This window comes from Salmo trutta, chromosome 37 (assembly GCF_901001165.1).
Source record: "Salmo trutta chromosome 37, fSalTru1.1, whole genome shotgun sequence".
NCBI lineage: Eukaryota > Metazoa > Chordata > Actinopteri > Salmoniformes > Salmonidae > Salmo > Salmo trutta.
The window spans coordinates 27,668,049-27,681,081 of record NC_042993.1 but is presented as its reverse complement, the minus strand read 5'-3'; the positions used below and the strand labels follow the sequence as shown (position 1 = coordinate 27,681,081).

Sequence of the window (13,033 nt, the reverse complement as noted above, 5' to 3'; positions counted from 1 at the left end):
ATGGTTCACCGTAGAATCACCAGAGACCCTCTACAGAAACATGTTGAGCATGTCGCACAAACGCAGACCGGGAAAACATATACACCCCCTCACCACACATATACACCTCAACCATGCCTGGACATCTCATATTCACCTCAGCCATGTCATTACCCAGCTATTTCCTTGCGGAATGAAGCCAATGTTCCCACCGTCTACAGGGAAATTAGAATGCTGTAGTGTAGTACAGCCCAGCAAGAGCAGATAGGGACATCAACCCACCTGTCGTGTGTGTGTGTGTGTGTGTGTGTGTGTGTGTGTGTGTGTGTGTGTGTGTGTGTGTGTGCGCGCGCGCGTGTGATATCTCAGAGTGATTTAATTAGAGATAACTATGTATCTGTGATGAGGCTGAGAGGAGCTGCTCAGCCGTGTAGGCTGATTGATGCCAGACTGAATCACGGAGAACCTCCTCTGCTTAATAGGGTTGAAGGTGACTGGAATTCAAGTTTGACTGTCGCTAACTGACTATATACTGTAAAGTGAGTGACCTCATTTATGGTTTACTTGAAGTGCAAAACAACCGTAAGACTGTGAAAAATATGGCTCGGTAGAATGTGAATATCTGCACAGTAGTACCTTTTTCACACTACTGAAGCGAGCCAAAACGAGCTGTACCGGGCTGGCCTGGTAACGCATCCACCATAGTTGCTGAAACCGTGCTGGGAAGTACCACGTGAAAAGAAATGATCCGAGCCAAAAAACAGTCGTTTGGCTCGGCAAGATAGTGTCCAGTGTGTATCGGTGAGGCAGTGTCTGGGTTGGTGGGTTCCGGTTCTGGGTTCCTGTTTCAGAGGTAGGTACTCACTTTCTCTCTGGCTGGAGTTCTGGCTGAGGCCCCCGGCCCAGGACAATCTCTGCTGACGGAGCTCAGCCCAGGTCTTCTTAGTGGACCGCTGGAGGGCAGCCTCATACCGCGCCTTCATACCAAACATGGAGAAATACTAGGTTAGCACCACTTAATAATTCTCTGACTCATTCTCTTCTTGTTACCCACCCACCTTATTCTCTTGTTTTGCTAAGGCGAGTGGAATTCCACCACTCCTTTAGCAGAAAAATGCTGACCTTCATCGAGACAGTGTGGAAATAGATGGGGGAGACCGGTTAGTGGAAGGGAAAGCAGGAAAGGCGGACGTGGGGATTGAACTCACGATCATCAGGGCTCTAATATTGGCTTGCTGTGAGGAGTGTTACCACCCGTTCTGGGGGTGAAGTTTCCCCTAGGTACAGATCTAGGATCAGCTGCCCCTCCCCCAATACTAACCTTTGCCGTTAGTGAGGAAAATGCTAAACTGACCTAAGATTAGCGTCTAAGGGTACTTCACCCTTCTCCCTCACAACCGACCTTGTTCTTCTCTAGTTTCTGTTTCTGCCTCTCCTCCAGGGCGGCGCGACGTTTCTCTGTCTTGATCCGCTGCTCCTCCAGCTTCCTGCGCCGCTCGTCCAGCTGGCTCTCCCTCAGCTGCCGGGCCTTTTCCTCTTTCTCCAGCCATTGGGACTTCTTCGCCGCTACGGGAGAACCACATCAGGAGGGTTAGAGAGGCAAGGTAACAAAATTGGGATCAAGAGAGAACTCTCTCTCTCTCTCTCTCTCTCTTTGAGGCCCTGTTCAAATATTTCAAAAGTGCATCCTTCATTTCTCCCTTCCTTGAGGCAATCACTGATTGGAAATGACTGGACAAGTGAAAGCTACATGGGGGAGCCTTCTCTCTCTTCCTGTCCCAATTATTTGAGAATCTTCAATTCTCTCTTCGAATACAACACCCTTGCAGCTGATAGGCAGAGCCCTGTTGATTTGTTAGATGTTGACCAACATTTTAATGTTGTTTTGCTATGGACAAAAAATGGAGTCCCTTGTGTTTTAATCTGTTTCAATAAAAAAACAAAAGCACAAGCAAATCTATGGTAAACAGTATTTGAAGTACTTTTAAATAAAACACAAACGCCTCTTCACTCTGATGCTGACTGGGCTTTAAAATCTCAAATCCCTCAAAATGTGGGTGTGTGAAGCAGTGTTTCTTTTCAACAGGGAAATGACACTTTCCCTCGGATATAAATTGAATTACTTCACTTTGCACAGAGCGACACAGAGGCAGCGTTATGCTAGGTTCGGCTGTTACCCCTGGACTGACACTTTACCACGTTAATCGCATCAAGCGCCGGTTTCAATAAACTGCACGCTTTGATATGGTAAGCGTCCCCACCCCCTGGGCCATTCGAAGAGGGCTTACAAGGTGGTATTATGCCACCGCCTCTATGACTGCCTCTGCGTCTCAAATAGCATCTTATTCCCTGCACAGTGCACTACTTTATGACCGGAGCCCTATAAGGAAATAGGGCACTAAATAGGCAATAGAGTGCCATTTGGGACACACAGTGCTTCTCTCTCTTTGCACATAAGCGACTGTATCTTTTGGCTTTATTGAATAAACCCCCATGAAGTATCAGCTTTTTTTTTGGGGGGGGGGGGGGGGGGGGTACCTGATGCAACAAAAATGACTGGTTATTTGGCAGTTATCCGATTACGTTAGGGGAATACTGGGGCAACATTGGAGGCAAACGCTGAGATTTATCGCAAAGCGCACAGCTGTGCTTTTATTTGAGAGAAGTAGGCTCAGAAAGCACCATCACACCATGCCACAGCAGGCCAGGGGGCCCCAGCACTAACTAAATGAGTTCCCACGTCTTATCTGCTACAGTCAGTGTGCATTTCGGTTCAACGTAATTACTTTTAATAACAGTACTTTGACTCCAGTAAGGCAAGGTCATATTATTAACTTCTGTCGAGGCAAAGCTTCAAGGGCTAGCAGTAGAGGTAATTGCGTGTAGACTGTCTCGGGGTTTCAGCCTTGTGGAAATCTGAAGTATGGGGAGTGAGAAGGAGGGAGTGTGGGAGAAGAGAAGAGGAAGGAGAAGCGAGGTTTCCAGTCTCCACAGAGGCTACACGCCAGGGCCGGCTACGGATGGAGAATTACACAGCTCTCGCCTCCACTGACTCAGAAGGCACAGCGACTTGTCACAGTGAGAGCATGACAGACCGCGCACCGCCCTCACACATCAAATATGTGACAGTGTGAGTGTGACACTGACAAGGCCCACATGAGATCTTGGCGCATTGCCAGGGGGCAGCACAGCGGCCATGCTAACCTAGAACACACATAGCATCGAGCAGTAGGAGAAAGATAACGCCATAGGGAATTTTTTATAATGCTGGTGTCAAAGAGACAATTATTTGGTGCGATAAATGGATACTTTAGGTGAATAACTGATCTTAGGTCATTTACTAACGTCCCCATGTGATCTGATATCAGTTTTGACATGGTTTGAATAGGATGGCGTAGTGGCAGTTGAGCCAATTAAAAAGTGTGTGTGTGTATATTGAAGAGATCAACAGCACTACATTCCCCCTGTGGATGTGACTTAAATACGATCTTCCCTTCATCGCCCCTAATGTTTCCCTACATTGACACTCAACATCTAGGTCTGCTAGGCAGCAGCCAGAGCCATGAAATAATCCTTAACTGAGTCCTGTTCCCTCCCTGTCCACATTAAGTATGCATTACACTCTACAGAGAGCCAAGAACGGACAACTCACGCGGTCACAGGGCCAAACACGTCTTCTTGCTGCTTAGTGAACATTTCATGAATTACTCAGCAGAGGCCTATCAGAACACTTAAAACACGCAGGGAGAAAATCCGATCTCGTTTGAGGAAGAAAAAAAACCGGAAAAAACAATTGCACTTTATAGCCTACATGTGAAGAAGACACAATACGCTCCAGCTGTTGATACTTCAAAAGACTGGCCTTGTTAGCCGGCATTGCCTCCTAGCTGGGATTGCAAACACAAGTTTAGAGATTGAATCTCAGTGATTGAAGGAATTAGATCAGGGAGAAACCCTCTGTCTGGCCTCCTACCCCAGTGGACTGACAATTTGACTGATCTGTGATGGTATAACGCATTTTATCCAAGATTTACTACACTTTACTATGATGATGAAGGCTGGATTTACCAGAAGGCATATATGTTACTTCTATGACGTTCTTTACTTAAGCAGCTTCCAGCTTTGTACTCCCAATTGTGACAATGGAACATATGGGACAATGAACACGACCTTTATAGTAAAAACTTGTCTCTCATGACATACTGTTGACATAAATGTTGACTAATGAAGTAGCTGGCCAGGAAATGTGAGATTTGGATCTGTGTTCCCGAGATTAAGTATAAACACATTTGCCGTTTAGCAAGGGTGATGTGACTTTTGATTCCTATCCTCTCTTTATGATTCCTGTATAAAATGGAAAAATAACTGCATATAGTGGTAATAAATTATATAATTATACAGGTAACTGACAAAATAAAGGAAACACCGACATAAAGTGTCTTAATAGGGCGTTGGGCCACCACGAGACGCCAGAACAGCTTCAATGCACCTTGGCATAGATTCTACAAGTGTCTGCAACTATTTTGGAGGGATGCGACACCATTCTTCCACAATAAATTCCATAATTTGTTGTTTTGTTGATGGTGGTGGAAAACGCTGTCTCAGGCGCCGTTACAGAACCTCCCATAAGTGTCCAGTTGGGTTGAGATCTGATGACTGAGACGGCCATGGCAAATATTTTACATCGTTTTCATGCTCATCAAACTATTCAGTGACCACTCGTGCCTGTGGAGGGGGACATTATTATCCTATGGGGGCATAGCCATGGTAGCCAAAATAATGGCAAAAAGAATGGCCTGTCCAGTATTTTTATACATGATGGGATGATATAATGTTTAATTAACTCAGGGACAACACCTGTGTGGAAGCATCTACTTTGTATCATTTACTTGGGGAGGGTGTGGCTCAGTTGGTAGAGCATGGTGTTTGCAACGTGTTTGCAACGCCAGGGTTGTGGGTTCGATTCCCATGGGGGACCAGTACGGGGGAAAAAAATGTATGAAATGTATGCATTCACTACTGTAAATTGCTCCGGATAAGAGTGTCTGCTAAATGACTAAAATGTAATGTAAATGTACTCAATATGGCAGGAAAACATGTGATGGAAATAGACACTAGGCTAACGTCCTATGAACAAAAATGTGCACCAACGCAATGTGGGGCTGGTACAATTACCATGTTACGGATGAAGACCATCATGAAAATAAAATAACCCTCATAACTATATCAAATATCTATATATACAAATTTGTGGAATGAACAGCTGACTGAAGACTGGATGGCTGAGCATTCATGAGGTTGAGTCTGTTTATGTGGTAACATTTACAATGTTGCCCTTTGTTGAAACAAGCAAGGTGTTGTAGCAAATGAGTCTTCGGTTGCCTAGGCAACACCCCCCTCCCTGCAGCAGCAGCTCACATAGAAATAGAATGAATAGAACAGGCTTGGATCCTCTAACCCTGGCAATTTGACTGAAACTCATTGGTACACTCACAATGGCTGCCTGGTACTGTGAAGCAATCATTTCCATGGTAATGTAGAAAGTTCATTCAAAATATTTTTTGTAGAGATTGAGACGAAAAACAGACACAATTGTTAAAATCAATCAAGGTAACAGGTCAAAACTGCAGGTCACGACAACGAGAATCACCACCACCACCACCACTACCACCACCACCAACTACCACCACCACCACTACCACCACCACTACCACCACCACCACCACGGACACTCAGGGTGTGGTTTACCTTGTATCTGGCCGAGCTTGTCTGTAGGGGGGATGGGCGAAAGAGAAGACAAGAGCAACTGTCAATCATGCAAAGCAGTGCACGTCGCCAGGGTGTCACTAGAGCCAAGGACAGCGTGGCTTGTGAAACAAACAAACAAAAACACTCAAGCGGGTGACAGGCAGCCATCTTGACTGACAAAAGAAATAGAGCCAGAGAATTGTTAAGGCAACTTGAAGCAGGGCATTGACATATGCTACTATCAATTGAAAACGTGTCTGTATCAATTGACGTTGGGTTAAACATAAGTTCAGAGCTGGGGATCATTAAAGCGTTTGTGAGTTCAAACAAAAAGGGGTTAGCTAGGCTATTGTTTTAATAAAATGCAGATGAATATTTATTTGGCGCTCGCACGTTGAAAACTGTAATGTGTCTTGAAAGCGAAATACTAAATCATTGACTTGGTTTTTGTATTGAAGTGATCAGCTTGAGCGACCGCCTAGGTTGGTTTGACGTTCATTCAACGTTTTTCCAAATGTTTCTGTGATACATGTGCACACCATGTGTAGGCCTGAAAACAAAGCCAACGCAGATACAACCTAAAACTAAATCTGCCACCACCCCTTACCCCCCAACACTAGGGGGCATCCTCTCCCTGTGTACAGAGTTTCCTCATCTTAACCTCCATCTCAGCTTACCCAGATGTTTGGCCTTCTCCTCCCTCCGCTCCTTGGCCAGCTTCTGTCTGTCCTCTGACTTCACTGCGTCTAGGGTGAGAATGAGAGAACGAGAGAAAGTTTTTAGACTAGAATAAAAACTAGTCTCTCATGACAGACTGTTGACATAAATGTTTACTAATGAAGTAGCTGGCCAGGAAATGTGAGATTTGGATCTGTGTTCCCGAGATTAAGTATAAACACATTTGCCGTTTAGCAAGGGTGATGTGACTTTTGATTCCTATCCTCTCTTTATGATTCCTGTATAAAATGGAAAAATAACTGCATATAGTGGTAATAAATGATATAATTATACAGGTAACTGACAAAATAAAGGAAACACCGACATAAAGTGTCTTAATAGGGCGTTGGGCCACCACGAGACGCCAGAACAGCTTCAATGCACCTTGGCAGATTCTACAAGTGTCTGCAACTATTTTGGAGGGATGCGACACCATTCTTCCACAATAAATTCCATAATTTGTTGTTTTGTTGATGGTGGTGGAAAACGCTGTCTCAGGCGCCGTTACAGAACCTCCCATAAGTGTCCAGTTGGGTTGAGATCTGATGACTGAGACGGCCATGGCAAATGTTTTACATCGTTTTCATGCTCATCAAACCATTCAGTGACCACTCGTGCCTGTGGAGGGGGACATTATTATCCTATGGGGGCATAGCCATGGTAGCCAAAATAATGGCAAAAAGAATGGCCTGTCCAGTATTTTTATACATGATGGGATGATATAATGTTTAATTAACTCAGGGACAACACCTGTGTGGAAGCACCTACTTTGTATCATTTACTTGGGGAGGGTGTGGCTCAGTTGGTAGAGCATGGTGTTTGCAACGTGTTTGCAACGCCAGGGTTGTGGGTTCGATTCCCATGGGGGACCAGTACGGGGGGAAAAAATGTATGAAATGTATGCATTCACTACTGTAAATTGCTCTGGATAAGAGTGTCTGCTAAATGACTAAAATGTAATGTAAATGTACTCAATATGGCAGGAAAACATGTGATGGAAATAGACACTAGGCTAACGTCCTATGAACAAAAATGTGCACCAACGCAATGTGGGGCTGGTACAATTACCATGTTACGGATGAAGACCGTCATGAAAATAAAATAACCCTCATAACTATATCAAATATCTATATATACAAATTTGTGGAACGAACTGAAGACTGGATGGCTGAGCATTCATGAGGTTGAGTCTGTTTATGCAGTAACATGGACAATTTACAACGTTGCTCTTTGTTGAAACAAGCAAGGTGTTGTAGCAAATGAGTCTTCGGTTGCCTAGGCAACACCCCCCTCCCTGCAGCAGCAGCTCACATAGAAATAGAATGAATAGAACAGGCTTGGATCCTCTAACCCTGGCAATTTGACTGAAACTCATTGGTACACTCACAATGGCTGCCTGGTACTGTGAAGCAATCATTTCCATGGTAATGTAGAAAGTTCATTCAAAATATTTTTGGTAGAGATTGTAGAGAGGGTGATTGAGCGACAAACAGACACAATTGTTCAAATCAATCAAGGTAACAAGTCAAAACTGCAGGTCACGACAACGAGAATCACCACCACCACCAACTACCACCACCACCACCACGGACACTCAGGGTGTGGTTTACCTTGTATCTGGCCGAGCTTGTCTGGAGGGGGGATGGGCGAAAGAGAAGACAAGAGCAACTGTCAATCATGCAAAGCAGTGCACGTCGCCAGGGTGTCACTAGAGCCAAGGACAGCGTGGCTTGTGAAACAAACAAACAAAAACACTCAAGCGGGTGACAGGCAGCCATCTTGACTGACAAAAGAAATAGAGCCAGAGAATTGTTAAGGCAACTTGAAGCAGGGCATTGACATATGCTACTATCAATTGAAAACGTGTCTGTATCAATTGACGTTGGGTTAAACATAAGTTCAGAGCTGGGGATCATTAAAGCGTTTGTGAGTTCAAACAAAAAGGGGTTAGCTAGGCTATTGTTTTAATAAAATGCAGATGAATATTTATTTGGCCCTAGCACGTTGAAAACTGTAATGTGTCTTGAAAGCGAAATACTAAATCATTGACTTGGTTTTTGTATTGAAGTGCTCAGCTTGAGCGACCGCCTAGGTTGGTTTGAAGTTCATTCAACGTTTTTCCAAATGTTTCTGTGATACATGTGCACACCATGTGTAGGCCTGAAAACAAAGCCAACGCAGATACAACCTAAAACGAAATCTGCCACCACCCCTTACCCCCCAACACTAGGGGGCATCCTCTCCCTGTGTACAGAGTTTCCTCATCTTAACCTCCATCTCAGCTTACCCAGATATTTGGCCTTCTCCTCCCTCCGCTCCTTGGCCAGCTTCTGTCTGTCCTCTGACTTCACTGCGTCTAGGGTGAGAATGAGAGAACGAGAGAAAGAGCGAGGGAGAGGAAGTGAATGTGAGAGGTCATTGTACACAGAGAAAAGAGCCCCAATCCAGCACCACATTTGCAGAGCGATAAAACACTGGAAGCTGGCAGTCAAATCTGGCAACTATATCAGAGCCAGATAGAGACTCCACCCTAGTATCTAATTGAAGTGAATGAGCAATGTGGAAAACACTCTGATTAGGACTGGTGGTTAGTCACACCTTGTCTACAGTGTCCTGGTGAGGATTCATGAGTAAACATGTAATTGCATTCAGTTAAGTAATGCACATAACCCTAGACAGGATATGGCTATAAACAGGGTTTATTTTTCACTTGTGCCAAGTCAACAATGTTCTTTCAGCATTCAATTTAGCCATTACTGGCTTATGAGGAAATGCATACACCACATAAACAATCACTTTCGGGAAGGGAGAGATGTTCTTTGTCCAACCTTGTGACAAAAAACACTGTATATCAGAATAATCCATTTCTATAGAGGTCCTCTTCGATCTTCAAGCAGAGCTGTCTTGCAAGTCACTGTATTTGTTCAAAAGTCTCTGATTGGTGCTGACTGGAAAAAGTGTGGTGTCGTGTCTGCATTCCTCTGAGCACCTTAAGTCATGCCTTGAGAGCATAGTCCTACTGTTACAGGAATACTACTGCACCCTTCTGGGTTGTTTGGAATGGATTCCATGTGGAACATTGCCACCGACCCATAACCAATTATCAATTTAACCCCAATTGCTTTTGAATGATAATCAAAAAATAATTCATATAATTAGACGATCATGTTGTATATGATTCATTGCATAATTATGACCTAAGCAACAACTCCCTGGACGAAAACACCATACCGTAATTACTATGATGTAATTCTCAAATGCCAAGCACCAATTACTACAGTTTCGTGACAATTGATCGGCATTTTACTGGCTAAATTGAATTCTACTGTATGTGTGAAGGCTTCCAGCATCCTCTTCCATCCATTACTTCCATACACAGACCATATGTTGTACCTCCATGTCACGATTCATACTTCAGTGGATTCTAACACATTAAAACCCAATCATCACAGTGCTGAAACAATCCGCCAGATAGGACAGAACAGCAGCGGCCTCCCTATAATATCCTCTGACCCACTTTGACACTACATCTGATTATGTATAGTGCTGTAAAAAGCGCTAGGGTCTCTCTCTGTGTGTGTGTGTGTGTGTGTGTGTGTGTGTGTGTGTGTGTGTGTGTGTGTGTGTAGGCCCTGACCATCACGATGAGTCACCCACAGGAGCCTCCGAGACAGAAACAGAATCAATCTGACCCAGAAACACTGCAGCTTGTTTGGGTTCCAGACTGTTAGCAGCACACTCCTCAAATCTCAACAATATGGTTCTCTGTCATCTGTTTTACTTGCCTTTTTGAAAAGAATAGAGGAGCAGTTTGATCCATAGATGTCATGGCAGACTGTAAAGACAAAGTAGCTGGCTAGCGCACACAGGATTTGGTTCTGGGTTCCGAGTTGAATGCATAGGGAACTTTTGTCCGGGAATATCCAATGGGTATCCTTTCAAATGGACCACTTCTGTCATTGGAGAAAGATGGGCATAGTTTTCTGGCTACACAGTGCCTTCAGTAAGCATTCATATTATTCCACATTTTGTTGTGTTACCGCCTGAATTCAACATTTTAAAAAAAATATATAGATTTTTTTCCTCACCCATCTATACACAATAGCCCATAATGACAATGGTGAAAACATGTTTTCAGAAATTTGTGCACATTTATTGAAAATGAAATACCTCATTTACATACATATTCACACGCCTGAGTCAATACAGGTTAGAATCACCTTTGGTGGCGATGACATCTGTGAGTATTTCTTTGTAAGTCTCTAAGAGCTTTGCACACCAATATTTGCCCATAATTATTTTCTAAATTCTTCAAGCTCTGTCCAATTGGATATTGATTGCTAGACAACCATTTTCAAGTCTCACCATAGATTTTCAAGCAGATTAAAGTCAAAACTGTAACTTGGCCACTCAGGAACATTCACTGTCTTCTTGGTAAGCAAATCCAGTGTAGATTTGGCCTTGTGTTTTAGGCTATTGTTTTGTGTACAAGCTTCCTTCTTTTCACTCTGTCAATTAGGTTAGTTAGTATTGTGGAGTAACTACGGTGTTGTTGATCCATCCTCAGTTTTCTCCTATCACAGCTATTAAACTCTGAAACTGTTTTAAAGTCACCCTTTGCCTTATGGTGAAATCCCTGAGAGGTTTCCTTCCTCTCCGGCAACTGAGTTAGGAAGGACGCCTTTATCTTTGTAGTGACTGAGTGTATTGATACACTATCCAAATTGTAATTATTTACTTGAATATTACATTTTTTTAGGTGCCCTTCTTTGCGAGGCATTGGAAAACATCCATGGTCTTTGTGGTTGAATCTGTGTTTGAAATTCCCTGCTTGAATGAGGGACCTTGCAGATAATTGTATGTGTGGGGTTCAGAGATTATGTTGTCATAAATTTACTCCTGAACTTATTTAGGCTTGCCATAAACAAAGGGGTTGAATACTTATTGACTCAAACATTTCAGTTTTCATTTCAAATGAATTAGTAAAAATGTTCAAAAACATGATTCGACTTTGACATTATGGGGTATCGTGTGGAGGCCTGTGACAAAACATCTAAATTGAATCCATTTTAAATTCAAGCTGTAACACAACAAAATGTGGAAAAAGACAAGGGGTGTGAATACTTTCTGAAGGCACTGTATTTATGTCCATGGGAATTCCACAAGAAAGTGCTACAGTAAAAACCAAGTCTCTATAGCAACAATTAACAAGTGCCATGGAGAGGGGTTTGGGGGAGCTGTGTGTGTGTGTGTGTGTGTGTGTGTGTGTGTGTGTGTGTGTGTGTGTGTGTGTGTGTGTGTGTGTGTGTGTGTATATATGTGGTTGGCTGAACTGAAGCGGCAGGGCCCCCTGACAGTGAAGAGTAAAATCCCTGGTCTTTAATTTAAACTTTATTTAACTAGGCAAGTCAGTTAAGAACAAATTCTTATTCTCAATGACAGCCTAGGAACAGTGGGTTAACTGCCTGTTCAGGGGCAAAACAACAGATTAGTACCTTGTCAGCTGGGGGATTTGAACTTGCAACCTTGCATTTACTAGTCCCGCGCTGTAACCACTAGGCTACCCTGCCGCCCCAAAATGATCTCTTGAAAACACAGGGACCCTGAAAACCTCCCGGAAGGCAACGGACCGCCGGTGGCCGAGTGCCATGACCTGTCAGACTCGAGGCTGAGATGTGCCAAAGTTTAATTAAAGCGGCCATTATGGAGGTAGTGCTCCCAAATACATGCCTTGCCATTTAATTGAGCTAATTAAGAGCTGCAGACTGTTTCTCGTCCTTTTCCTCCTACCCTCGGGGTAAGATTAAATACAGAAGTGAGCTTGCATGACTGAGCATGAAGGCAACCCGAAGGAGAGGAAGTGACAGAAGCCCTTTTAGAATGTGCTGTCTCAGAAGTTTGTTGACTTATTGGTGCTCAAATGCTTCCAACAGACCTTCTAGAGACATAACAATATAACCCTCGTCATAAGACACTACAAAGGCTTATAATAGGTTAAAGCATTATACCTGTAGGCTTTAAGTAAAGTGCTACCAATATCTTTTACTTTACAAAATCTGATCTGAGATCTGTTATCTACTGGGGGATCCTGCAGTTCAATCGCTAAAATGAGCTCCTTGATCTGACTATATCTGATCTGACACACCAAAACCAGTATCTAATTTGGTGTTACAGTGATCATTTGGGGAAGTTAGTCAGTAGAACTAATTTGGTTTAGCTCTGCCACCTCACGCTACAGTTAAATAGACCATGACCACAGTCAATAGATGAATGGGCAAAGAATAAAATGGGCAGAGAGGAAGTAAGACTATGTTCACAAAACCCCCCCCAAACACATGTCTTAGTGTTTGCATGTGCTACAGCGCTGGGGCCAGGACAAGTAGTGGCATTGTGGAAACAAACGTGGTGGTGGTGCAACAGCGGGTCAAGCTAGGCTAAATGCCCCCCCCCCACATCACTCGGTGAAATGCGATGCCCAGTCAGTTTAATTCCTCCAACTTTTATTAGAGACCGGAGGTGATTAGCAAGCAGGCTAGCTATAGCCTGTTAGCGATTAGCCTGTTAGCAAATACATTCTTATCCAGAGCAA

At 43.6% G+C, this 13,033-nt stretch overlaps 1 protein-coding gene across 10 annotated transcripts in view; it reads right to left on the bottom strand.

Annotated features, from left to right (window-relative positions):
• LOC115177196 (MAP7 domain-containing protein 1) overlaps positions 1-13,033 on the bottom strand; it is a 65,405-nt gene that overhangs the window by 19,115 nt on the left and 33,257 nt on the right. For 3 of the 10 annotated variants that reach the window (XM_029737761.1, XM_029737762.1, XM_029737769.1), the window contains exons 3-8: positions 8,732-8,800; positions 8,055-8,075; positions 6,405-6,473; positions 5,728-5,748; positions 1,382-1,545; positions 845-956 (exon numbers count right to left, since the gene is read on the bottom strand). In XM_029737761.1, coding sequence (XP_029593621.1) covers positions 845-956; positions 1,382-1,545; positions 5,728-5,748; positions 6,405-6,473; positions 8,055-8,075; positions 8,732-8,800 — 456 coding nt within the window. The remainder of the gene's footprint in view (positions 1-844; positions 957-1,381; positions 1,546-5,727; positions 5,749-6,404; positions 6,474-8,054; positions 8,076-8,731; positions 8,801-13,033) is intronic. The other 7 variants (XM_029737763.1, XM_029737771.1, XM_029737764.1 and 4 more) reach the window with 6 other exon arrangements.